Here is a 27,215-nt window from a genome sequence, read left to right on the forward strand (position 1 = left end):
AAGATATTACCCAGAGCTTGGCAAGGGACCTGTACTCTTGGGTATCTCACAACACAATATAGGATCGTTAATCAAACTGAGGTACCTTCAGGAGTCCTGAGGAGCCCCTGGGTACGAGTAAAACGGAATAACCCATTGATAGATAGACCTACTAGTTTTCACAGTTTCGCTCGATGGTTCCTCCCTTGGTTAGGAGTAAGCGAACTTGAAAAAGCTATCCTAAACATATCAGCAACAATGGAGTTGTCTTTAAATGCAACAGGAGATGCCCTGTTGTCTCAGCAAAAAGAAATAGAGAGTTTGCGACTGTTTGCGGCACAGAATAGGATGGCTTTAGGTATTTTATTTGCTAATCAGGGAGGAACGTGTGCAGTGATTAATAGTAGTTGTTGTTCTTATATTGATCAGAGTAAAAGAATTGCCGCAGACATCAACCAAATTTGGAAACAGTCAAAAATATTACACCTAGTAACACTAGATGACACTTCACTGGGTTTCTCTGATCTTTGGAATAAGTTGACTTCTTGGCTCCCAAACTTGACTTGGTTAAGACAATTATTTGTTCTGATAATTGCGATTATCTCTTTGGTTATAACTCTCTGTATTACAGTTCGATGTGGTCTCTGGTGTTTTCAGAACACAGGAGACTCTTACAGTGAATGGAAGAAAAACCAATTACGACGCAAATTGGAATCTAACAAGTACTTTGAAAATGTTAGATAAAGAAACATTGTATTAGAAATAGTATCAGAAATAAATCTAGTAAAAGAATTTACTAACTTTTCTAAAAAGGGGGGACTGAGAGAAGGGGTTAAGGGAGTCTTAGCAGTTAATTAGTAGATGAAGCTTGAAATCTTGTTAGCTATTGTTAAAGCAGGAGAACTGTAGTTCCTCCCAAAGACAGGTCCTGATAAACTGAAAAGAGGAAAGAAGATTTGTGGCTCCTCACAAGGACGGTCCCTGATAAGAATTAAGAACTTACCTCAAGAAACTAGCTAAAACTGACTCTGCAGTTTGGATAGAAACCAAAAAACAACGGAGCCTGCGCAAAGTCAAAAGGTTACTAGCGGTGATGAAGAGGAACCACCGGCCTTCATCCCCACGACCCCCGACGACCACCACCAGGAGGCAACACGCAAGCGCAGATGGCAGGAGAACTCATTTTAATACGAAGCGGGGATAGATCATGCATATGTATAGGTATATTGCTAAACTTTATGTATATGCAACACTTTGCTGTATATATTTGAAGTAAGTGCCGCGTTGGGCACGCACGGTTTTTGGTGGGACTACCCCCCGTGCTGCCCAGCGCTGAATAAACATACCTACTTTACAATCTTATAGATTGTGGAGTCTGTTTTCCGCACGTCACTGTCAGGTGCCCTGACCCTTGACCAGTTGTAGAAGGTGGAGGCTCATGTGCCTTCAAGACTGGGAAGACTGAATACATGGCTTCTGTCTCTTATCTGCAGTTATCTTCTGTGGTGAGCATAGGGTGCAAGAAGGAGCTGAGGCCAGGCATGACATCAGTGGGAAGTGTGTCTGTGAGCTTCTGGGGACCATAGGAATGAGGGGTGGCTCCAGCCAGGAAGAGGAAGAGTGCTGCCATCCAGTGGGGACTTCTGCCCCAGTGGCACCAGGACTCTATAAGCAGGACAGGCATCAAGGCTGTGGCTCCTCATGGAGCATGGAAGCTGGGGTCCTTCACAGGGTCCATCACAGGATTCCTCTGTGGGAGCCTGTGCCCTGGGCTCTGGATCCTCCTGCCAGCTGGGTGGGAACCTTGAAGTTAGAGTAGGAGGAGGGTGCTTTGACCCTGCATGCCTTTGTCCTCCCATCGGTAAGAGGAAAGTGGGGGTTTGAAGAAGTCCTAAACACCTGGGTCCTCCTCTAGCTTGCAGGGAGGAGGTTCCTTATGTCCTGGATGTTTTGGTTGCTTCTGCAGACTGTAGATGAAGTGTTCAGTGGAAAGAGAAGGGTAGGGTGCCTGCAAACCTGGACACCTGTGTTTATCAGCCTTTAGTGGAAGTAAAGTCCAGGAGTTAGAGCAGGGAGCATGTCCTAATGCCTTGGTGACCTGCGTTCTCCCCAGGGCTCCTCTTCTAGCTAATCAGCAAGCCACACCTCCCCCTGAGAAAGGCATACCCTGATTATGACTGTAAGAGTAGTGGCTAATAGGACATTTGAGAAGATCCTGAGGAGAAGCGTGCAGTTATTATATAGGAGAAGTGTTGGGAACCCCCTGCCATAGCAGAGGGGATGCCTGTGAGAGGACACTCTTGAAAATCTAGTTGCTGCTCTTCTTGGCTGCTCTCTGGGGACGGTGTTCCCTTTCCCTTCTCTCCTTCTCCTTTTGTTCTGGTTCCTCACCCCCCAATATACCTTTTGCCTAAATTTACAGTCAATGTCTGACATCAGCTGTAAATGTCAGCAGCAGGTCTGACAGTCTATTTCTGTCAGTGACTTTGAAATCAACCCTTACTAAAAAAAAAAAGCATTCTCCACCACCCACCTATCTTTAAAACTCAGTTCCCAGCATCTTTTTTCACCACCACTCTTTTTTTGGCTTTTAACAATTGCAAACTATAGGTTTGGATTTTGTTTGCAATGAGTAAACTTTCCTTCCACTCTCCCTTTTCTTCTTTACTGAATTCATTCTGTGGAGACTCATGTAGAATTTAAACTTTCAGCAAGACAGAAAATATCTCATTATCAGGAGTTGAAGCTGCTGATTCTGCCCTGAAAGGACAGGTTGTTCAAACCTCAGAATAGCCAAACAGGAAGCAGCTGTGCTCAAGACAAAGACAGAGTGTGACCTTTGTCTCAACTGTTCTTGAGATTTCTCAAGAACTTTTTAGAGTCTGATGTGTAAAACAGATCACTGAATTGCTTGATGGGAGAAGGAGCACTGTTGGCTAATGGAAAGGACTGTGGGTCTGCCCTCTACCTGGGAAGAGGACTTCTAGTAAGGTTTCACTGACCACTTCTTCAGGGTCAGTCCTCTAATTGATTGTCCTTTTAGTAAGTAAGTGGTTTGTATATTCACATCAGCTCTGGAAACAAGAGTTAAAGAATGCCTTTATTACAAAAACATAAAAGCAGTCTGCTGACCAAACAGGAAGTCAGCAGTGCCAGGAAAAAGAATGTAAAGAATTAGGATTAAAATGACCATTAAGATAATTGCAACAAAACCTCTCATTTGCACAACCAAGGGCAAGTCGTTAATAGTGTTTTTGTTCCCAGCAAAAACCAGGAAGGAAAGATAACATGTTAGAGAGTGCTGGGTGCTGTAACTCTGACAGTCTATCCCTCCACTGGGCGAGGAGGGGGCTTTTGTAGGCTTAAGACAGGTGGTTGAGAGGAAGGATTCCTGGCTCCTCTTAGTCCAGCCCATTTCTCCAGCCCGTCAAGGTCCTTCTGAATTGCAGCCCTACCCTTCAGTGTACCCTTCAGTTCTCTCTCCTTGCCAGTGTTTTTGTTCTCACTTACTCGCATTTTGTCCCCAGAAATCATTTGCCTGAAATAATGCTTTATAGATTCTAATACTCATCATAAGGAGAGGTTTGACGGCGCCAGCAGAATCTGAGAGGAATATAGGTAAAAGGCAGGGAGTGCCCTCGCCCAGCGGAGTTGATCCCATTTCTCAGATCTATGAGCCTTGATTCTCTGTCTTTGGCTTGGCAGAAATCCTTCCATTACGACAGAGGTCCTGTTTAGACTAGGAAAAAAAAGACTGAAGTTACATACAAGTTTGCTAACATTAGCTAAATTCAATTACTTTGCCAATGAGGAGAAAGCTAATGAGGAGCCACCAAAATCAGATTACCAGCAATTGCTCTCCAGTTTTTTTCACTTTTAAATACTGTGTGAGTGGGTAAACCTCATGAAGGTCTTTCTTCAGAGTTACTGTATGTCAGGTTTTATTAGTTACAACCACATTGGGATATTCCGAGTTATTTATTGACACAGTATGGTATATATGTCTGTTTTAACGCAGACATGTCTATAGACTAACACGAATCAGTGTTTTGAAACAGGTAGCCTATGAATCTCATGCTCTTAAGAGATGTAAGTGCACTGTCATCTCATCATTGGGTAACAGCTGCTGAAACAGATTCAAACCACATTTCACTTCTGTTTGGCATTCTAAATGTTCTGAGCGTTTTTCATAAAAAATCAAGCCCCTAACATCTCCGACTTTCTCAGAAAAAAGTGCGTTACCCAAACCTTATGTGACCCCAGAATTATTTCTTAATATCCTTATACCATGGTAATCTTTATGCCCTGAGGACCTCTGACCGTCTCCTGATGATGATCATCTTTTTTCTCTGCAAAGTAAGTGTTGGGCATTTTGCTTGTTTTAACACAAGTTCTCCTCCCTGTCTTTATGCAATATTCACGTGTCTGAAGGAACAAGAAACACTGGAAATGCTGAAAAACTAAAATTGTTTTCTTAAATAAAAAGCTTGCCCGCTTGTAAGAAAAAAGTTATTTTGTCCTTTTTAGTTTGTTTTGTTTCTGCTTGCATGAATGTTAAATCCCAGGGGGATTATTTCACTTCACTTACTATTGGTGTGGATGTTTTTCAATGCTCGTATGTAACCTTTGGTTTCATGTTCTTTTGATGTTGGTTCTGTATTTATACACACGTACCCAACCTCGATGAAAGTTGTTCTGCACACTCATTAAATACAGTTTTGCATTCCTTTTGCTTTCTCTTAAGACCAGGCTCAGAAGGAAACATGATTTGGAAATGGAGGGAGGGTGTTTATCTGTCTTTAGATAACTGAAGAGCAAGGTCAGGCTCTGCTGCATTAATTCAATTTTTAGCCAGCCAGCCAGCCCTATTCACATTTCTAGCATACCTACCTGGAAGACTTGAGAACTGATAAAGTTTAACCCCTGTTGTATCTAGAAAAGATACGACTTCTCCTGTGCTTTCCCTTTTGGCTGGTTCATGAGTAAGGACATGCATACTTGACTGACATAAATATGCATTTTGCCCTGAGCGCCTGTGAAGATTCACCGCCTCAGGGAGACCGGGGTGCACCAGACCCATAAAAGTACACGGAAGCGCAGTCTGGCGACTGCTGCTGCTGCTGCCAGCACCACTGTCAGAGGATGCAGTAGGGTTCAGTAGCTGGAATGTACATTCTTACACCGATAAAAAGAGCTTAGGTCTCTGACTCGGTCCGATACTGGGATCACGATGTCCTGGTTTTGGCTGGGATTTTTCTTTCGTTTTTCTTCCTGACAGCTGGTATAGTGCTGTGCTTTGGATTTGGTATGAGAATAATGTTGATAACGCACTGACGTTTTTGGTTGTTGCTAAGTAGTTGTAGTGTTTCTACTCAGTCAAGAACTTTTCAGCTCCCCGGGCTCTGCCAGCAGGGAGGTGCACAAGGAGCTGGGAGGGGGCACAGCCAGGACAGCTGACCCAACCTGGCCAAAGGGATATTCCCCACCAGATAACGTCATGCCCAGCGTATAAACTGGAGCTGTCGGGGTGGGGGGGTGGGAATTGCTGCTCAGGGATGGGCTATGGATCACCGGGTAGTGAGCAATTGTTGCACCGCGCATCACCAGTTCTTGTATATTCCTTTATCACTAATGTTATTATTGTTATCCTTGTTGTTTCCTTTTCTTTTGCTGTCCTGTTAAACTGTGTTTGTCTCAACCCATGAGGTTTTTTTCCCCGAGTCTCTCTCCCATCCCACCTGGGCGGGGGGTGAGCGATCAACTGCGTGCTGCTTAATTGCTGGCTGGGGCTAAACCACAAGACACGATTAGCACGGCACAGCAGTATGAGACCAACAATCGCCTGAAGGCTACAAGTGCTGGCACTCCCTCAGGTCCCTGCAGATCTGATACGATGCAAGCTCCACTGTTAACGGAGTCAAGGGAAAATGGAAGCAGTCAACAAGATGAGTAAGACTCAAGGGGAACATCCATGGAATATTCTCTATTTTCAGGCAAGTTCCAGTTTTCTGACTTTCCTCCAACCCTGCCTGACCTTGAGGCGAGTCAGAGACTAGACCTAGGTGAATGATGTTGTTTGGCCAGGGCCAACAGATGTGTCTAACTGACAGTGACTGGGGTGGCCCCTTCCTGACAGCCAGACAAAACTCGGCCTGAAGCACAATGCAAAGCTGTGCCCATCAGGACAGCCACAGTGGTTTTTGGCGAGAGCTCTCCTACTCCTCACCTGGTTCTGTAGCTCAGATAATCGACTGCAGTGAGCAGGAGACTCCTCCTGTGAAGAAAATGCAAGCGTTTCTTTTTAGTCTCCAGTTTGGTCGGGGCACGGTTGAATATATTCAACTTCCGTTATTAGGTCTGTACTGGGGGGCTGCTGCCACTGGGAGTTGCCATTGTTCCTCCTTGTGGCCACAGCCTCCTCCCACCAAGTCAGATTCTGTCCTCACCTCCCTAGAAGCAGGCATCTTGTGCTGGTCAGACTCCGAGAGAGAAAATCCACGGGCATCTGGCAGCGACCGACCACCATAAACTCTCTTCAGTCTCCTCCGTTCACGTTCCACCTGCACGTTGCAGAGGAGAAAGGGTCACAGAAACCTGCCACCGAACAAGGAGCAAAAGGACCTCTGGACATCACGCCATGGCAAGGAGATGTCTGCTCAGAGACTGTTCATTGCACCAGAGAACGTTACGGGCAGAAGGCGCTCGATGTAGACTGTGCAAAGAGAAAGAGCAAGAGGAAACAGTTCCTGACACACACGAGAGTCAAATGGGTGTGTGGGCGAGAAGGGTGGTACCGGAGTGAATGTGCATTTGTGAGGGCAATGGGGTGCCAGAAGAGAGGGAAAGTACAAAAGTGTGTGTCCACAGGGGGAAGTGGGAGAGGGAAGGAAACAAGCAGAGGACTCCAAAGCGCTGCCTGTGGAAATGTGTTGTGCTCCAGAGGACCGCGAGGCTTTGCAGAGGCGGCGAAAGCCTATTTTACCTGCTCAAGAGTCCTCCTGAGCTCAGCATTGAACTGCTGCAGCTCCGTCTTCTCATGTGCCAGCCTCGCAACTGCTCGCTGCAGACATTCCAGCCGCTGCAACAGGAGTCCCTTCTCCGAGAGCCACGGTAGCTGCTCCCCTTCTGCAACAGCCTGCTGGGTGTCCAGAGAGGAGATTATGGGAGCTGGTGCCACATAAAGGTTAGGAGGGCCAGGATCAACACGCCAGGGAGAGTGAGCGGACTCGGGAATGGACAGTGCCAAGTCCCTTCTTCTCCTCCTGGTCCACAGGCCAAAACAACACACGTTCTTCCTAGGGGCCCTCCTCCACATCAACTTGGAGAAATGCGCACAAATTTGCCTTCGTGCTTTTTGGACTGTGGCACACGGACATCCTGAGTGTGCAGTGAAGCTTTTACCCTGATCAGGCAACGCTACAAATTCCATTCTATTTAATACAGTGGAAAAGCTGCACCTCAGAAATCTGCACCTCTGAAAGCATCCTCTAAGCACCGGCAGTGTAGCTGCTGTTCAGACATCGCTATAAAATTCTACCAAGTTTAGCGCATTAGTTTGGTCCGCTGTGCCCTTTCCTTTCCATGCCCAATCCTAACCATGACACGCCGGCTAAACTTGCCTAGACAGGAGATGGGAATTACCCACCCCCAACCTTTGGACTTGACTGAGTTTTCACAGCAAGCTCTGTAGTTCTTTGAGTACTTCTGGACTCAACAGAACACATTCGAGCATGTGAACGGTCTCTGGCCGCAGCTACACAGACAGGCAAGCCTGCTGGCTGCAATCCTGGTTTCTTTGGCCAAGCAGGTCATATCTTTATGGGAAACATATATTCCCATGTTTTTATGGGAAACATCTTTAGAATCCCTTCTAGACATTTTAGGTGACTGATGATCAATCACAGTGCCTACCTGAAGATGAAACCGGTCCTTGTCCCTCTCCGAAACCATACTCTGCAGGATGGCTACTTCTTGCCTCAGAGTCCCATTGGCCATTTCACTCTTGGTGAGGGCAAGAGTCAGTGCTTGTGCCTTCTCTTTCCATTCGATTTCTCCGCTTTCAGTCTGCTTCAAAATAGCAACCACACGCTCCAATTCTTCCCCCTTTGCTCTCCTCTCATCTTCCAGTTGTCGGCTTAGCTCCTTCTGCCTTTTCAGGAGATGGTCTCTCTCCTGGAGAACTTTCCTCTTCTCGGCTTCCTCTTCCTCCCATTTCTGGAGTTTCTGGATTTGTTTCTGTAGGGTCTCCCCTTCACCGTTCCATCGCAAAGCTGATGCCAGTTTTTTCACGAGTTCACTCTGCCTCCTAAGCTCTCGTTCTCTCCCTGTCAGAGTCTTCTCTAAATACCTGACTCTGTCTCTCTGGCGCTTGATCTCTTCATCCTTCTTTGTCAGAGTCTGCTGAACGTGCTGGAGGTCTTCCCGAAGACCTCTTATTTCCTCTTCTAACTCTTGTAGCTCACCTTGAGCCTTGGTCTCTCCTTCCCTCTCAGGCAAGCCTTCTTCCAGGAGCTTCTCTTGCTCTCCGTGCTGTCTAAGCTCTTCGTTCTTCTTGGTTCGCCTAAGCTGGAGATTCTGCAAGGCCTCCAGGTCTTCTTCTTGGAGCTCCAGTTTTTGCAGAAGAGTTGCATTGTCTTCATCTCTCTTCCTCACCACTTCCTCAAGCAGATTCACTTGCTTCTGGCAGGATGCTAGTGCTTCTTTCACGCTTTCTTCATGAAGCTGCAACATGTTCATTTGCTCTGTCTGCCTGAGGAACTCCAAATGGTTCTTCTTCACTATTTGGCTCATTTTGTCTAGATCCTGCTCTAGACTCTTGGCCTGCTTGCCTTCCAACTCCTTCTGCTCCTGAAGGGCCCGGACATGCTCTTGCAAAGACACTATCTCTTGATCTCTAGCTTCTAGAAACGATTCAGCATGTTCTAGTTTGTGCAGGATGGCTTTAGTCTGCAGCACTGCCTCCTCCTTTTGCTGTTGAAGCCTAGAGATAGTCTCCTCCAGAACCTCTATCTTTTTTTCGCTGTCTTTCAGAGTCAGTTTTGGTGCTTGAAGATGTGTTTGAGATGTGTTTTGCTCAGCTGCATGCTCTTCCTCCTTTTCCTTGCGTGCCTCACATTGCTTTCTAAGGCATAAGATTTCTTGTCCTTGCTCCTGTAGTGCCACTTGAAGATGCTGCAGAATTTCCTTCTGCTGTTCAGAGTCTTGTTCTTGTTTTTGGAAGGCCTCAATCACTTCCCTCTGAGACTCAATCATTAAATCCTTGTCTTGCAGTATTGCCTTAGTGTATTCTAAGTCTCTGTGTAAGATATTAATCTGTTCTTCTGTTTTTTCCTCATAGCTCCTTGTTTGCTGCTTGTGCATGTCTAGGAGTCTGTCCTTTTCTTTTAAGGTTGCTGAGGTCTGCTCCAGTTGGTCACGGACAGTCCTTAACTGCATTCCCATGACTTCTTCAGCTTCCTGGATTTGCTTTTGTTGTGACTCAAGCTCTCGCTCTTTTTCAGATAAAGAAAGTGTCATCTTCTCTACTTTACCACGAAGCTCTTGCAGGTGTCCCTCTTGCTGTTCCTTGTACCGCTGCAAGAGACTTAACTGATCCCTTTGAGAATCACACTCACTCTCTCTGTCCTTCAGAAGTGCCTTCAGGTGTTCAAGGCTTGCGTGCAGAGATTTTACCTGTTCTCTCTCCTTTTCCAGTTCCTGCATCTGCTGAGTCAGAGACATAAGCTCTAAGTTTTTCTCCTTCAAGTTTCCTTTCATATGATCAAGATCCGCAAGCAGATTTCTCACTTGTGATGTACCGCGTTGCTCTAGAATCATTATTTTCCCCTCCTGGGATCTGATCTCCTGGTCTCTCCCCTCCAGCTCTTTGCTCATCTTGCTGACAGCAGCCCTCTGCAATTCCAGCTGCTTCTCCAGCTCCTGTATCTTTTCTTGCTGGGATCTGATCTTCCGGTCTCTCTCCTCCAGCTCTTGGCTCATCTTGCTGACAGCAGTCCTTTGTTTTTCATGCTGCTTCTCCAGCTCCTGTATGTGTTCTTGCTGGGATTCTGTCTTCTCTTTTTCCTCTGCTATGTCCTTAATAACCTGATCAAGAGCAGTTTTATGCATTTCTTTCTGCTTTTCCAGCATTCTCATCTGTTCCTGGTATAACTTCAATTCTCCCTCCCTCTCTGACAGGAGGGCAGTCATGTGAGTGAGAGTATCCTGCAAAGCTTTCACCTCTGCTGCGTCTTTCTGTAGCATCTGGATTTTCTCCCACCGCATTCTCAGGTCCTCATTTTCAATTTTTAAGATAGACAATGTAGTTTGGAGTTCATGTTCCCGGGAGTGATTCATATAATCTCTTGCTGTATTTGCTTGGGTTTCAGAGCCTGTGACTGATTCCTGAAGAAGTTTTATCTTCCATACCAGTTTTTCTCCAACTGCTTGAAGCCTCTCCCGTTCATGCTGCAAAACAGGGAGGAAAATATCTATTTTCATATATATATACAGAAAAATATATATAGGTCTAAAATATATCTAGACGTTTGTTTTTCCTACAAGAGTTGAACTCCAGCTCCAGTGGCAGTCAAGCACTGAAGTTTGAGCTTTTACTAGAAATTAGCAGCTATTCAGTTGGTTTCCCTGCTCGATGTAAATGTTCTGCTGTCTCTCAACGAAGATTTGGGAAGTGCACTGTGTTTACCAAACTCTGTCCACAGCTGATTTTTGGAGTCATTGTGAAATGGAGAAGTGGGAAAATATTGGTCATGTAAGAACAGCTGCACTGGCTCAAATGTCTGAGCTACTCTCCTGCCTATAAGCGCATACACTGGGAAGAAAGCCTCAGGGTGGGGTAGACTGACATGATACCTCCCCAAGCCCAGCACGTTCCAGCTTGTGAGAACTTTCGCAGCCTCCTCCTGAGGCCATGCAGACCTGCTGTATTTGCAGCACCCTTTGCCAAGGCGTTCAACAGGTCTGCTCTGCTGTAAGTACACCACCTCCTGTCCTCTGCCTGCAGCAGAGGCTCTCACTACCTTCATCAGGTGGCTCTTGTTCATCTCCCGGAGAAGAGAGTGAACGACCGCTGCCCCCTCTCTCCCTGCCTCTCAGGACGGTGGAGCCCTTTCCTGCACCACTCTTTAGGTTGCGTCTTGCCCAGCTTCTTCAGCCAGCCCCATCTTTCTTTTTGCCCCTCTCGGAAGCTCTTCTGGCTCTAGTGTGTTCTTCTGGGCAGGAGCTGCCAGAACTGCAGCCAGGATTTGAAGTCCAGACTAAGCATCATTTAGGCAGTGGCATGATGAAGTTCTCTCTATTAGGATGGGAAGAGAGAATACCTCATTCACCTTTTTTTTTGGTTTTGGACTTCTACTGTGCAGAATTTTCATGGTACCATCCTCTAGAACCCCACTGTCCTCTCTTGAAAGAGTAATGGTCAGATCACAGTCTATCACTCTGCGTTTCTGTGGCTGAAATCAGGACTAGTTTTCCCCTTGCAGACATGCATATTTAGCTGGATCAGCACTTTCATTTCCCAAATGCCTCTGTTTTCTCCCCGCTGTCTGTGCTCAGACGGGCAATGTTGAACAACTTTCTGTTATTATCCAGCTTTGTCTTCTCCCCCTGTTTTCCTGATCCAGACATTGAGAAATCTACATATGGATTTGGACACCAATAATTGCCAAACCATGCAAGGTAAGTAAGTAAGCAAGGTAAGCAACAAGTTTGGAAATTACCTTGACTTAAGCTTCAAGCGTAGAAATCTTCAGAACTGAGGAAAATAAACACCCCAAATCATAACTGAGTTTTCTATGACTATGGCATCTTTTCCTACTTATTCACAAGAACGCAACTGGAAATGTTAAACCAGAAAAAACACCACTGGTCTAAGCAGTATTCTTCTGCTCTTGTAGTGGTCTGTGGTCTCTCCACATAGTCTGTGACATTGGTCATCTTAGCAATCTCTCCTTTCTGGACTGTCTTCTCTTACCCAAGGCGATGACCCTGCTAATGCAGCTACACGGCCTGGCAGGAAAGCAAAAGCCTGGGAAACAAGGAAGGAGGAGTGGAAGGAAGGGGAAAATGAGGGAAACTACTCTGCATCTTCTCACATCTGGACTGAACCTGTACACCACCACCCAAAATCAGCTCTCCAACGGAAAAAGTTGCTCCTCAGAATTAGTAACAGAAGGCAAAAAAAAAGTGTAAGGAATGGCGCTTCACGGCATCTGCCAGCCTCACCAGGACATCCTTCCTTTGCTTCTCGGTGCTCTCCAGTTTCCTTGCCAAAGATGCCACCTCTTGATGCAGAGTCACAGCCTCCTCCTTTAGAGCAGTGGCCTCTTCCTGCAAGGCAGCTTGTAGAGAGTTCTTCTTGCGTTCTGCCATCTGTGTCTCTGCAGCAGCAAAGGGGAAGGAGAAGGAGAAGGTGAAAAGCGAAGCAAAACCAAACCCTGATTTGCACCCTATCGAGAAAACATCATTTTTTCTCTGCCTGTCTGTGTTTTCCAGGACTAAGCCCACACGGGCTTTCAAAGTAGACATGAGTACAGGAAACTTCCAGGCAGAGAAAAAAAAGAAGAATGGAATGTGGCAAGGTTCAGAAGAATATGAAAATGTGTTTGCTCTTCTGCTTGTTGAAAGGCCGGGGCTAAGGGCATGGCAGCACATCACCCACAGTGTCAGAAGCAGGTTGAACCAACGTCCACGAAGCAAGGACACAGACAGCAGGTGAGAGCCAGATCTAGTGCGCGAAAGGAAAAGGAAGCAGCAGCAAAAGCAAAGACTGACTATAACACAGCTAATTGACCAGGAAGACTTAAGAGACGTTAGAGAAAAGAACAGATGTCAGTGTTGTGCTTGAAGATGCACTTTGCTACTTGTCCAAAAGGACGCTGGGGAGTACGTTGTGCATGGGCAGAAAAAAGAAGAAAGGAAGTATCCCAGTGATACTAGGACAACAGCAAGGCCAGAACAACTGAGCATCACACCAGGACCGAGACCTGAAGCAAGGAGGACTACAGATAGACAGGAACTAAAACTAAGCCAATAGACCAAACTGATAGACAGGAACTAAAGAGGAAAAGAACTGAGGCGTGGGCCAAGCAGGATCCATCCAATGGCAGAATTTAAAGTACAGAAGCTCTTATCATATGTAACACATGTGGTAAAACTACGGCTGTTCCAGAAAAAGGGATGATCTAAGGTCTGAGACAATCTCTCCTGTAAAGAGTCTGAAAAATGACCAGCAGTGCCATCTCAGAGCGGGAACATGAAGAAATGCTGAGCACGTAAAGGCAGGACATGAGCAGGCGACAGCCTGTGGCAGAGGCAATGAGCAATGCCCACCCTTCCCTGTTCCTGCAGTCTGAGACACGGAAAACAAGGCGATGAGATGAAAAAGCTTTTCTGATGGGGAGAGTGGGAAAACAATGACAGAGGAAGGAGCAGGGATGCCTGTCCAGCTATGATGTAGAGAGGCCAATAGCCCTGGAGGCTCTGGGATGGCCTGCAGATTAGAGGAAGAGGTGACTAGCTACATGTGAAAAACAGTTTGTAGATAAACCCAACGTGAACACGTTAGCAAAGGCGTAAGTAAGAAGTGGCTAGGGAAGTCAGAACCTGTGTTTGCTATGGCTCTAAGCTCAGACACCAAATCAGTATCAGCAAGAAAACAGGTAAGAAGGATGCAGAAGCACGAGGCACCGGGGAACGAGGAAAAGCAGCGGAAGAAAGGATGCAATAACGCAGGAACTTAACACTGAACTAACGCTCGGTGAATCTGCCACGTAAGAGGAAAAGGAAGTCACTAAAGACAAGCCTTTTTGCAGGTTGGTGCTGTTACAGAGCATATGGAGACGGATGCTGTGAGGCATCAAGCTACCCCTACCTAGCAGTGACCCGTGACCCGAAGGCACCACCTCTGCACATGTGTCACCGGTAGCACAGCGAGATGCACTGCCAGCCACTGGATCCTTCTCTCTCAAAAGCTTCCACTAGTAGTTCTACCGAGAAGTCTCTTGCTTGTTGTTTTACTCCTTTTCCCATCTCTGGGCACTGCACTTTCCCTCCGCCTGGTATCAGAGAACCCCGCTGGTGAGACAGGACGGGGTCAGTGGGTTGGAAAGGAGAAGCTGTACCTTCCTGGCTTTGAGCCAACTGTTTCTGCAGCTCTTGATTGTGGGCGCTGAAATGGTCCCTCTCAGCTTGCCTCTTGCTCAGCTCCAGCTCCAAGTCCTCTATCTTCTTCCTCGCATCATTCTGGAAGAGGAGAGAAGAGAAGCATCACCTCACTGCTGGCAGGAGACAAAGAGGTGCAAACGCTAAGGCAGAAGTAGCCAAGGCAGGAGGGGGTGTTGGACAGTAATGGTAGCTGTTATCATCATTCTCCTTACTCCCCACGGCAGCAAGCCAACCTGCCCTACAAGAATTTACCCCCATTCTGGCTTGGGCACTCTGCTCGTCGGTTCTGTCCCGCCGAGGGACGGGATCTCTGGCTGCACCAGACACACGTTACCAGATCTTGCTGAGTCTGCTTCAGGTGCTGACGCAGGTCTTGTAGGGCTGCTGCCACTCTGTCCACTGTCAGCTCTGCAGGGGGGTCCCTGGCCTGAGAAACAGTTTGGCCCCACACATGTCCCTGTTCTGAAGAAAGAAGCCATTCTGTTTCAAGCTTTAACTGAAGGGCCTCCAACCAACAAGGCCACCTTTCTACACAGGAGAAGGTGGCGGTGCCTTTGACGTCGTCCGAGAGCTCACATTACAGCAAGACGTGTGTCACAGGCTAGCGTTATTTGGACGACCGCTAAAGACAGCGCTGCCCCAAGGAAGAAGGCACGTGCCCTCTGACTTGGCATGACTTGGGCCCTCTTTCGTTTTCATGCTGGTCATTTCTCCATGTACAAACATGGACTTGCCTCTCTGCAGCGATGACAGGCTTTCAAGACTTCCCGAGGCTTGAGGCAGCCGAAGTGGAAAGGATGAGGCTACCACATCGGGATTACAGCGAACCACCCCTCCCTCCATCTGCTCTCCTGTACGTGCTCTATGGACTTGCTCAGCCAGTCTGCCACACTTGCCTGAGCTCCAAGCGACCAAGTCTCTGCTGTCACAGATCGTGTGGTGGAGAACCAAGTGCAGTTGCTCCAGCTGGGATCGCGCTTCACAGCGGGCGCTGTCAGCCTGCTGACGCTCCGCGGCCAATGCCTCTGCTCTGTTCTCTGTGCTACGAAGCCTCAAGCGCAGTTCAGACGTCTCAGCCTCCAGCGTGCGCAGAGTCTCCCTCAGGCAACGTTCGCCGGCTCGGGACTCCTCCAGATCCTGCAGCAGCTGCTTCTCTTGAGCTGCCAGGTCAGCCTCCTTCTCCAGCACTACCGCCTGCAGTGACTGTATCTAGAACACAGACGCACAGAGCCTCAGGGACACCGCTGCTCCTGAGGCAGCGGAGCGGGAACTAGAGGAAGCAATGAAGGAGAAATCACCTCAAGCAAATCAACCACTGGAAACAGAAGGCACAAAGCCAAGGATTCAAACTGAGCAAAATAAGCTAGAAACAGGTATCCGGAGGCTGAGGGGCCCGAAGGCGGTTTCCCCATCCCCAAAGGAACGATCAAACTGTCAGGCTTTCGTGCTTTCCAACCTCAGAAACGAAGCTCTGTGGGCGGGGTGAGTGTGAGAGCGGGTGGCTGGCAGGTGAGGTGGCAGATCAAGCATCCCCACATGGAGAGAGGGGCTGCCAGGGATGCTCAGGAGTAGAAGTGAAAGGGAGACAATCAGCATCCTTCATGGGGCATCTCCAAAATGCCCGAGGAACCGGCTGAGATGGAAGTGACTTCCACAGACTGCCATAACCACTTCTGTTTCACCAGACTGCTCAGTGCCCGTCGAAGGCAGAAACGCCATCTGGGGACGACGTTTGTAACAGAGGTACTGAGAAGCTCCAAAGGAGCCTTCCGTTTCTCCTCAGAGATTTAATGCCGTGAACCATGAGAGAATAGGGGAAAGCACAGGCAGAACATCGCAGATCCAGCCTTGACCTCCATGTGCAAAGTCCCTGGGCAGAGTACAGCAGGTGTGTACGTTGTTGGGAGGGGAAACAAGCTGGGGCCTACAACCTGAAGGTGGGATTCTATGTCCCTGGAGAAGAAGATGCTAGTGCCTAGCTCACCTGGTTGTTGAGCTCTTGTATTTCCCTTCTGTGGTCTGAATGCAGCTTCTGGGCCTGGTGAACAGCAGAAAGAAGCTGAGACACCTCGTTTTGCTGGGCAAGGTTGTTTTCTTCCAGGGTTCTGAGGCTCAGTTCCTTCTCTTCCAGAGACAAGGTCAGCCTGCCAGACAAAGCATGCAACTCATTACTACGTGGCATAACGTTTAATAAACTCTTAGGACTTCCACCACCAAGGGGAAAAGTGCTTTGTCTGCTGAGGTTTGTCTAAACATCCGGGCTGCTGCTTCAGTCCTAAGCCAGGTTGGCAGCCACACCCAAGCATGTGCCCACTACGCTTGCTTCCACAGAAGAAAGGGGAATTACTGCCTACATACCCGATCTTTCTGGAGATGGGAATGTGAATAGAAACACAACCAAGTCCTGAAATGAAGACATCAGGGAAGAGGAAAGTTTTTCTTCTGACTAATGAGATGCCAAGGGAGACGTTTTGTCAATAATGCAGAGACATTTTCTCCCCCTAGCTTGTATGTCCTGATAGGAAGAGCAGCAACTGACAGCAAGGTGATCCTTGGGGAGTTTTGCCAGCACCCATATCACTTTCAGCTAGAGAAATGACGGCTGACACCAGCCGTGGTAATGGAGGCTTGGAGGAAATGCTCAGATCCGTCTAGAAGACGCAGGATCCCTCGCAGGGGAAGCAAGACTGCACTGCCTTTTATTTCTCTTCTTCAGGGAAGACATGTGCTGAAGACTGGCAGGACTTTACCAGGGGAAGTAGCCTGCCTACCCTTTCTCTTCTTTCGTGCACTCCTTGGACAGTCAGTCCTATCTGCAGCTGCTGAGGCTGGCAGGGACCCTGCTCGAGCCTCTCCAGACACCTGTGGGGATTTTCTGAGGAGCGAGGAAACAGATGGCAATCAGAAACATTCTTCTTTCTTGGGTGTCTCAGAGGGGAATCTGGCTTAGTTCAAAACCATGGTTTTAAGATGGCTTCTCCCAACCAGAGGTATCGGGCTGGAAGACCGATACAGATCCCAAATGCTTCAAGTTTACTGGACCCGAGGAGGAGCTGATGGATCAATCCAGCTCACTGTACTGCAGCTCCACCTGCCTCCTTCGGTGCATTTCAGGTTTGAACCCCCTGAAAGTCTCGTTTATCAGTATTAATGTGCCGACCTAACAAAAGAACACCGCCTTTGAAGGAAAGGACTACTCCAAAAGCCACCGTCTTCAGAAAAACAGTAACTGAAGGATTAGAAGAAAATGAAACACAGCATCAAGAGAATGAAACATCTCTGCATGGGTAGTTCAGAAGTCTGCTTTTTAGGAAATGCTGCCAGAGCCGCTTGTATATGCAAAGATCTGGAAATGGCATCAAGCCATCAAACAGAAGGGAGACTCTCACTGGCTTTTGTTTACCTGGCTTTTTCACTCTCAAGGACCTTCAGCAAAGCCTGAAATTCTCTGTTGCAGTGCTCCGCTTCTTCCCATCGACTCCTTTCCTCCTGCAAGGACTGCAGACACGCTTGCAGCTCCTCATTCTGATGTTCTGCCTCCTCCCATTGACTCCTCTTCTCCTCCAGGATCTTCTGGAGGTGCACAACCTCCAGCACCTTCTGCCTTGACAGTTCCTGTGCCTCACTCAGATCTTGCTGAGCTTTGCGGCCAATCACTTGCTGGGACTCTTTGGAGGCTGCTAACTGAGACGTCAACTCTTCCACCTCAAGCAAAACAGAACAAAGCAGTCAAAGACTACAGCTTGTCACTGCCAGACATATCACACACTGTGAGGAAAGGGACAGAACAACTTTAAATTTCACCCTGTCACGACAGTACTAGATTCACAGTGGATACAGCCGACTTGTTGAAAAATCCACGTGGGTCACCACGTTCATCTGAAAAACCACCTCACGAAACATGGCTAGCAGTAACTGGCCAGCAGAAATCCATTCTGATGATCGCTGGCAAACAGGCAGAGGGACTAACCCATCTGTCCAGGGCAGCAGCTGCAATTCAGCTGACCAGTAAGTCTCCTTCAGACCAGCTGAGATGGAGACCACAGTAAGGTGGCAGTCGGAGGGACTACCCCATCAGCCTGCTGCTCTGCAATGGAAAGGCAAGAAGGGGAGAGACCACCTGTTTGATGACTGGAGTCATCTATTGCTGTTCCAGTCACCTGGTTTCGTAGAGCATCCCTCTCCTGCAGAACAGTATTAATTTCCTCTTTGGTGGTTTGGATTTCCTCATTGTGCCTCTTCTCCACTGCCTTGATCTCTCTCCGAGTTTTGTCCAGCTCTGCTTGCAGCTTTTCTGTGATGTTCTGTAAACACAAATGGAGAGCAAGTTACTGGGACATGCCATCAGGGTCACCTCTCTCCTCTTCCTGTCTCAGAATCACATTCACTCAGCCACTTCTTTCTGCTTTTCTGCCCCGCTCTGCTTCTGCTTGCCTGAGGAGTGGAGGAAAAGGCTTCAAGATGAACTCCCAGACAAGCTCCGCAAAAAAAAAGCAAAGCTTCATCCCTCCCACAAACCCCCACCTCAACAGTGCACAGCAGTGGCTCTCTGCCATCCATAAATCATGTCCCATCAAGGAACTTAAAGGGAGGCTCAGCACAGAGAAGAACCATAGAATCATTTAGGTTGGAAAACACCTTTAAGACCATTGAGTCCAACCACAAAGAAAAGGGGATGTCTCCTTCCCCTCTTTGATGGCTGCCTGTTTCCTAGCACCTCTCTTCTCATGATTTCTCTCTATTCTCAGAGTCTCTATTTTCAAAGCTCACCTGCCTTTTCATCAATGACAAGGTGCAGGTGGACTGCAGGGTGAGAAAGAGACCAGTACCCTGATGCCCTAGTCACAACACAGGCCACGAACTGAAGTACCAGGAACCAGGGGCCTGTTCCGTAAGCTGCCACGCTTTGGGTGGAGACCACCCAATCTTCTGTTGAACTCGTCTTACGCCCACACAGAACCTGTGGCTGCATATACTCTCCCACCATAGCCCCGTGGGTCTTCACGGGCCTTCAAGTGCGAGCCATTGGCTCTGCTGCCTGGCCTAGCAACGTGTGGCCTGTGACAGATGATTGCTGCCCTTTCACATGCTCAGGCTGTTCTTCTCCTGAAGCCAGCCCACAAGGCTTGCGTCAAGAATTCAGAAGCATATTGTTTCCTACCAGGTCTTGCAGGAGCTTGTTTATTTCCGCTTCATGATCAGCCTCCCGAAGCTGGAGGGTACTGTCACACTGCTGTTCTGTCCGCAAGAGCTGCTGCGCCATGTTTTCCCGTTCCTGCTTCATGAGAGATCGCTCTGCTTCCAGCTCATATCGAAGGCACTGCACTTCCCCTGCAAACACGGCAAACAGCAAGATTCAGAGTCTACACAAGCAGCGCTTCTGACTTTACTGACCTTACGCCATTTGAATTTCGGTCTAGGAGGGATCTGCCTCCAGCTCCTTCACTCCTCAGAAGCACTGCGGACACAGAGCCATTTTTATACCACCTTCCCTAGGGCAGGGCACCACCAGAAACAAGGCACATGAGGCTCTCACCTTGTATCACCTCCTTGGCTTGCTTGACTGCGTGAAGTTGGATTTCAAGCTGACTCCTGCTGATCTCCAGCTGAAATAAGTGCTGCTGAGCCTCAAACAGGCTGGATACCAGGGTCTCCTTCACAGACCTGCAAGTTGTGAATACGGAGAGAAAGGAGCTTCTTGCTCCTGACATCCACGCAGACTTATGCCAGTAGGAAGTCGTTCAAGGTCCCTACACCTGAGGATGGAAAATGGCTTGCATGGAAACGTGTATACAGACATCACATTTCTACCGTTGCAAGAGCAATGCAGGCCCCTCCGAGGGAATGCCCGGGCTTTCCTTACGACCTAGCGTAACGCAAAAAAGCCCAGCCGAGTTTGATCTCAGTAGACAAATCTTAAATTGCTGTTGTCCGATCTAGGACACGCGGGTAGCTGTGCCCACAACGTCTGTGCCGGCAAGCAAAAGCCCAGCCTCTGCTCGCAGCCCTTAATCTCATCAGCACTTCCAGGTTGCTCTGCAGCAGCACAGAAAACAGAAGAGTATTACCCTGTCTGACTCGTGACTTTTTAGTGCTGTTCATAGCATAGGTATAGGTAGGTAGTTTTCCAGACTCCCTATATTTAAAAGGGGCCAAAGAAATACATCAGGTGATATAGTAAAATCTCATGCTGGTAGCAGCATTTGTAAGAAATCAGAACTAGATTTTATCTGAACAAGAACGATCTGAAAGGAGAGACAGGTATCCTTCCGTTTAAACGCTGGGAAGGTCAAGAGAAAAACTTGCTACCTTTATTTCCACGTTGCTAACTAAGTAGGCAGTAGCCCAAATGACTTGTCACTCCTTAGACAGGAAGCTGTAGTACTGCAGAGGCAAACTGTTACTCCAGAGACTTCAACCAGCTGGTGCATAGATACACAGGATTCTGGAACCAGGAGCTGCAGTTACCTCCCTGACCTCACACAGCGCCCTGCGTGCCAGCGTCCTCCAATACACAGCACCGCCTCACTAGTACAGGGATGCCATCAGGGTAACGTCCTTCAGGGCAACGGGGCACCCGAGTGGTACAACAGTAAAACCCTCAACGGGAGGATTTCACTGCTTTGATGGACAATGGAGGATTGATCTCCAAGAAGGAGAACAAGCACAGATTTCTGATTACGCCGATCTCGGGCAGTCCAGAGTAAATGTGCCCCATTTCATGGATAAATAGAACTCAGGCTCTAAAACAGAAAAGATGGGACTCCAAAACTGTGACAACAAAAGGCTCTTGAGAACAGCATCTGGCAAGAACAGTTGCTGATTTTTCATTATCTATTGCCAAAGGTTCTTCATAACTAACTGATCTCTTTTTAAAAATAGCATTTATCTCTTTGGCGGAAAAAAAAAAAAAAAAGGAGCTGAACATTTAATAATTTAATAACAGCCCAATAATTGACCAAACATAATTCAGTTGGATCAAATAAGAGAAGCTGGAGCTCCAAAGAAGCAGCAGCTCTCAAGAAACACACTGAGTCAAAATGGCGTTTATCAGCTTTGCTAACAACATACTCTGGAGTGGTAAAGTGTAGAAGTCAAGAAGTACGACAATCAATCTCAAATACCAAATGTACAGATCTGCAAGTTCAGGAGTCTTCTAAAAAACACCTAAGAGGAGGACAAACATCTCAAGTCTTTTTCTCTTTTTCTTTGTGGAAGGGAAAAGCAGAACTTGTCACATGTGATCTCAGAAACCCGATACAGCAGAAGCACAGAAGCTTGTTCCTTCCCTGTATAACTTCTCCACAACGTCTGTCTCTGAACAGCAGGTGGTAAGGAGCCCAGGACCCAGGCATCAGTGATGGCCAACAATCCCCAAAGACTGGTGAGAATTCAAAAGAGGTTTCTCTGCTGCTGCTGTAACCAGCTCTAGGTCCTGCACCATACTTGACAGGAGTTAGCTTAGAAACAGAAGGCCCTCAAGATTTTCAGCCTCTAGCTTCACCCTAAATGGCAGTGTCCTCCTCACAATGTCCGTACGCAACAGCCTTGAATTCTGAAGATCCCATGCCAAGCTACTTATTAAGGGAAGATCTATGTTCAAAGGCACAGAACAAGAAACCAAAACTAGAGAGAAACTTCAGGTTTCAGTAAATGTCTGCATGGTTTAATTGCTACTCAACGCAGAGCCAAGTTGGCTTACTTTGGACTTCACACCTGTGTGAAGTGCAAGGGGGCAGAAACATGAGCCCAAGGCTCAGGGGAGCTTTAGCTGTCAGAAAATAACACTCAAATCATGGTAGACTCTTTTTTCTTTTGGCTCGAGAGTCTTCCATTTTCTGTGCATGGAAGGTGAAAACATCTGAAAAGCACGCAAGATGCAATAAAACCTCGTGTAATGATTACCTTTATAATTACAGACATTAAATAACGTCCTGCCTAGGCTCTCCTCCCTGCCTTTACCTGGTTTCCGCCAACTGCTCTGAAAGGCCTTGGTTGTCCCGCTCCATGGCTGCCAGTCGCACCTCTAGGGCGGCCTTCTCATGCACCAGCAATTCCTTCTCTTTGGATGCCTCGGCCAGCGCGTGCCCTTGGCGACAGGACTCCTGGCGCAACTGCTCCAGACCACTGCTTGCCAACTCTTGCTGATGGTAAACCTGAAAGCGGGACAAAATACAGTTAGAGCCCTTTCTCTGGAGTTCTGTGCAGAGCCAGCCAGTGCCACTGGTGAACCAGCTACCGCAGAAAGAGCTCCTGTACCGTGGGCTGAAAGCTTAACAGCATCTGCTGTATACCGCGCTCATACCCTGGGCTGCCAAAAGGCACTGGCACCGTTAACTTGGAAGAGATGCGTAAGGCCCTGCTGGCGTGCCGGGGACCACACAGCTCCTTCACGACAAACGTACGTATCCCACACTACGTGTTTTCATGCACAAATTCTGCATTTTCCAGAACTGCCACCTTGCAAACTGACATTCTACCAGGATCTATTGTAGTGCTGGAAATTTTCAGGAAGGTTTGAGCAAAAGCATCTTTGCTCATGGGAGAAAGTGAAAATACACATGGTTTCACCTTCTAGAAAAAGAAAATACTCAAAGTGTCACCTACTTTGGTGTCTAAAGTCTGGCTGATGTGGCCAAAGAGATGGTAGACTCTGTTGGCACAGTAGCTCATGTCAAGAACACTGTTTACTTGTCTTACACAAACAAGTTGTCTAATATACCTTGCTGGTATTCCAGCTTGAAGATTAACCACAATTTTTGGGCTTTTTTCTTCAGTCTAACACCGCTGCTGGGTATTTGCCAAACATACCACATACTCCAAAACTAAGGCTATCTAACAGAGAACAGACCGTCAGAAACAAACAATTCTCTCAAAGCTATCCCATAATACCCAAGATCATACATTGTGACACTGACATTTCCGTGATGACAAACTCCCTAGTCTCCTCCAGGGACATGATTCTCCCAAGCTCTTCTTCCAGGCTACCAAAATCAGTTAGTCCTGACTGAAGAGTCTTGTGTGATCACCTCTTTCTCCTCTTCTTCCTCAACGCCTAAAGAGACTCTAACAATCCATAGAATCACAGAATCATTTCGGTTGGGAAAGACCTTTAAGATCATCGAGTCCCACCGCACACCTAATAATGGCCAAGACTGACACCCACCTCGCTACAACCCCCGTTCAGGTACTTGTAGAGAGTGATAAGGTCTCCCCTCAGCCTCCTCTTCTCCAGGCTAAACATCCCCAGTTCCCTCAGCTGCTCCTCATCAGACTTGTGCTCCAGACCCCTCACCAGCTTCGTTGCCCTTCTCTGGACACGCTCCAGCACCTCAGTGTCTTTCTTGGAGCAAGGGGCATAAAACTGAACACAGTAGTTGAGGTGGGGCCTCACCACTGCCAAGCACAGGGGCACGATCACTGCCTGCCCTAGTCCTGCTGGGCAGGACCTGTTTCTGACACAAGCCAGGATGCTGTTGGCCTTCTTGGCCACCTGGGCACGCTGCCAGACGATACGCAGCTGGCTGTCGACCAGCACCCCCAGGTCCTTTTCCCCTAGGCAGCTTTCCAGCCACAAAGTTGCATGTATGTCTTACAATACCATTTCAACAATTTCAGGATGTCACTGCCGCTCTTAGCAATACATGACAGCAGGCACTGACTTGCAGCTTTGTCCCGCTCTCTAGGCTCAGACAAATGGAGTTTTGAAAGTTGCAGACTTCTCAATGAAAAACATAAATAGGAACATGCAGCCCTGCTTTTCACCTCAGAAAAAGGACTCAGAGCTACACAGTTTGCTGCTTTGGCCACATGTGAGAGTAGTAGCCCCACTCAGATTCATGGACAATGCAATCGTCTCTTTGCAGCTTATCAAAAGCTCTGCAAGCCATCAAGACGTTTCCAAGAAGAAGTAAACATGACAGTAAAAGCATGACCTCCAGCACTGCCATGTGTCTCCTGGACAAAACCACTGCAGAATCCAACGGATGCAGCTTCACTGAGCCAAGCAGCCCAATGCCCACCCAGAAGCACCAGGTTTTTGGTCTCACCTGACTGAGTTTCTCTTGGGTTTCTTCCTTCTCCTCTGCCAGCCACCTCAGCTCTGCCTGCAGCCTCTCCTGTTGCTCCTCTGCTTCCTGCAGCAGCTGCTCCAGGTGGGCTTTCTCTGCGCAGAGCTCGTCATTTGCTCTTTTACACAGGCTCAGCTTCTCCTGGTCAGACATCTTTGCTCTCGCCATGTCGGCCACTCTACCTGACAGAACTTCATTCTCTTGCTCCAGCTACAATCACAGAAGCAGAGAGGAAACAAAATACAGTTTTATGTATAAATAAAATACAGAGTTTACTATGAAGAAGCTTTGGCATGCACAGGAAGAGGAACAACATGTCCATATTCAGTCAGCCGTACAGTCGGAAGGCAAGAAGTCTCAGAAGCAGCAGCAGCTGGAGACAAACACCTCACAAGCTCTTTGGCAGCGCTGCTCACCTGCAGCACAAGTTTGTTCAGCTGCACTTTATCCAGTGCGAGAGCTTCATTGATGCTGCTCATGGTTGCTGTTGCAACATGCAGATCAGCATTTTCAGCACTCAGCTCACTGTGAGCCCCGGTCAACTCTGCTACCAACTGCTCAGCCTGAAGAGACAAAAGAACAACATGACAATAAAAGCAGGAAAATCCCCGACTTCAAGCAGCAAGTCCACACCGCCGTGCGTTTCTGACATACTCCCAGTTCAGCGCTCCCAATAAGCACGTGGGGACTAACTACCCCAAAGAGCCTGGGTGCTCTGATCACCGTTTTCCAAGATGGAGAACAACGTTGTCCCTGTTCTCTACTGCCAGAAGCAGCATCTGCGGTGGTCTTGTTATCACAACTCCCTCTCCCACAAGCGCTGCCTAGCAAGATGGTGACCATACCTTCACCAGTGCCACCGTAAGCTCGTGTTTCTCTTGCTTCAGCAGATCCCTCTGAAGGTGCGATTCCTCCAGTGCCTCTCTCGCGACTGCCAGCTCACTCTGTAATAATGAATGTTTGCCTTCAAGTGCAGCTAAGTCCTTCAGTCTAGGAGAAGGGGAAAGGCAAACAAGTGGTTAATGTAAAAATATGCTCATTTCCAAAACCAAGAGCACATCCTGTGTCCCAGATATGGCAGTTTGAATGACTTCCAACAGCTTCCTATTTGCACCTAACAAATACTGGAATTCCCTGACTAGAGCTGCCTCACTCTTTGTCATTGATGTAGGTGAAACACTTGTCACTGAGAAAGTAAAACAAGCTTCCAGAAATCACAGAACGTTTCCAAAAGGTTCAGGTACTCTCAACCGCTTCCTGCCTGTTAGTTCTCTCTCTCCTTTTCCACACATTGGATACGAGACTTTCCAAAGTTCGTCTTTGGGCAAGACAGACTTTCTAAGTCCAGATTCATATTCCCACAATTGCTCTTGCCTTCAGCAGTGAGATGAAGGAAGAGCCTGCAATCTGTTTGGGGAGGAGATGTGTATGAATTTCCAGTCCAATAATCATAGGATCACAGGATGGTTCAGGCTGGCAGGGACCCCAGGAGGCCTCTAGCCCAATCTTCAACTCAAAGCACCTGGGGTCAGCTATGGGATCAGCCCAGGTTGCTCGAGGCTCTCTCCACTCGGGTCTCCCAAATTTCAAGGGATGGCATCTGGATGGCCTCCCTGAGCAACCTGTTCTGCTGCATGATCGCCTTCATGGTTCAAATTTTTTGTTCTCCTTGAATCCAGTCTGAGCCTCCCTTGTTTCAGCTTATGCCTGTCAGCAACTACTCTGGCCAGGTTTGGAATGACTTTTTTTAAAGGGTCATAAAGAAAGTACAAGGAGGCAGCTATGCTGTGTGTCAGTAGGTAGCCAGACCTGCCCACGCAGTCCCATCACCCTTCTGTGCTACAAACGAGGAGCATGCAAAATTCATTCTTTTACGGTGGGCCTCCTCAAGTCCAGCAATGCCCACCCCTGCCCAGAGAAAGCTTTAACGCTCACAGGAGCTCCTGGTCACAACGTGCTCTCTCCATCGCCTGTTGCTGCTCCACCTTTTCCCTCTGGGCTGAATCTCCCTTCAACTGCAGTTCAGAGTTACTTTGACGCAGACGCGAGGCTTCTTGCTCCGTTACTTCAAGCTGTTGCTGTAGCTCTTCCCTGGTTTGCTCAAGGTTTGCACAGTCACTGCAGAGACAAGGCTCACTTAGAAGAACACAGAGGCCTGAAGAGTCACAGGTCCCATTTTCATCATGCCAGGATGGAGTTGTGGGGAGCACAGTAAGGAAGAACTTGCTCTCCCCCTTGCCAGGTAACCGAGGAGGGAAGGAGAAAGGAAGGCAGGCTTTTGCCTTCATTCAGTGAGCAGCAGTGGCTAGGAAGGGCACCCAAAGAACACAATTCAGAGAAGCAGCATGTCGAGAGGGAGGCCTCTTGTAGTCCAACAACGCTCGGAATCTCCAAGACAGCCTTACGATGCACAGTAGAGCATGAAAAGCAGTGACAGGAGGATGACAAAGTGCCAAGCGTGGCAGGGCAGGCGAGTTCTTTGCCCATAAATCCTCCGGACTCCCAGCACTGGAAGCAGATTGCCTCTAGAGCGCAGGAGGAGGAGGAAACACTCACCTTTGGAGGGCTTCTACCAGAGCCTGGAGGTGCTGCCGGTGGCTGCTGAACGCCTTGCATTCCTCCTCCAGTTGCTCAAGCCTTTGCTGCAGCTTCCTGCACTTCTCTTCCTGCTGTCTGTGCTGCTGCTGCAGGAAATTGAGAGAGTCCTGCCTGGCAGAAAGCTCTTCTCTTACGGCCTGCAAGGAATGGGCAGGGAAAGAGCACAAAAAAGCCATAAGGAGCAGGGAAGATGGCTCCAGGTAGCTGGAGTGGAAGCAGCAAGCAGAGAGACAGCTCGCCTGAAGGCAAAAGCTGTCACGAGGGGGTGGAGATCAAGGAGAGAAAAGAAGTAGAACACAGAGCTGGCGAGACTGCCAAGGTAATACTCAAGGTAGCAATACTCAATAGCAAGAGTGGGCAGGCTAGAAAGGAACTGGCTCAACTGGCAAAGTAAATGGAAAGCTG

The 27,215-nt window shown here is 48.1% G+C and overlaps 1 protein-coding gene across 1 annotated transcript in view; it reads right to left on the minus strand.

Moving 5' to 3' along the window:
- Window positions 1-4,110: 4,110 nt before the first annotated feature.
- Window positions 4,111-27,215, minus strand: part of LOC309410740 (uncharacterized protein) — a gene marked incomplete at its 5' end in the record, with an annotated part of 44,892 nt that continues 21,787 nt past the window's right edge. The window contains 18 exon segments of the mRNA XM_082007186.1: window positions 4,111-6,539; window positions 6,962-7,117; window positions 7,891-10,425; window positions 12,202-12,356; window positions 14,100-14,220; window positions 14,477-14,602; window positions 15,034-15,351; window positions 16,127-16,286; window positions 17,546-17,847; window positions 18,303-18,458; window positions 19,304-19,473; window positions 19,679-19,806; window positions 22,105-22,298; window positions 24,192-24,422; window positions 24,629-24,775; window positions 25,058-25,202; window positions 26,148-26,330; window positions 26,769-26,947. Of these exon segments, the coding sequence (XP_081863312.1) occupies window positions 6,318-6,539; window positions 6,962-7,117; window positions 7,891-10,425; window positions 12,202-12,356; window positions 14,100-14,220; window positions 14,477-14,602; window positions 15,034-15,351; window positions 16,127-16,286; window positions 17,546-17,847; window positions 18,303-18,458; window positions 19,304-19,473; window positions 19,679-19,806; window positions 22,105-22,298; window positions 24,192-24,422; window positions 24,629-24,775; window positions 25,058-25,202; window positions 26,148-26,330; window positions 26,769-26,947 (5,628 nt within the window). The 3' untranslated portion in view covers window positions 4,111-6,317.

Source organism: Phaethon aethereus (genome assembly GCF_964289735.1).
Source record: "Phaethon aethereus genome assembly, chromosome: 16".
NCBI classification, from domain to species: Eukaryota; Metazoa; Chordata; class Aves; order Phaethontiformes; family Phaethontidae; genus Phaethon; species Phaethon aethereus.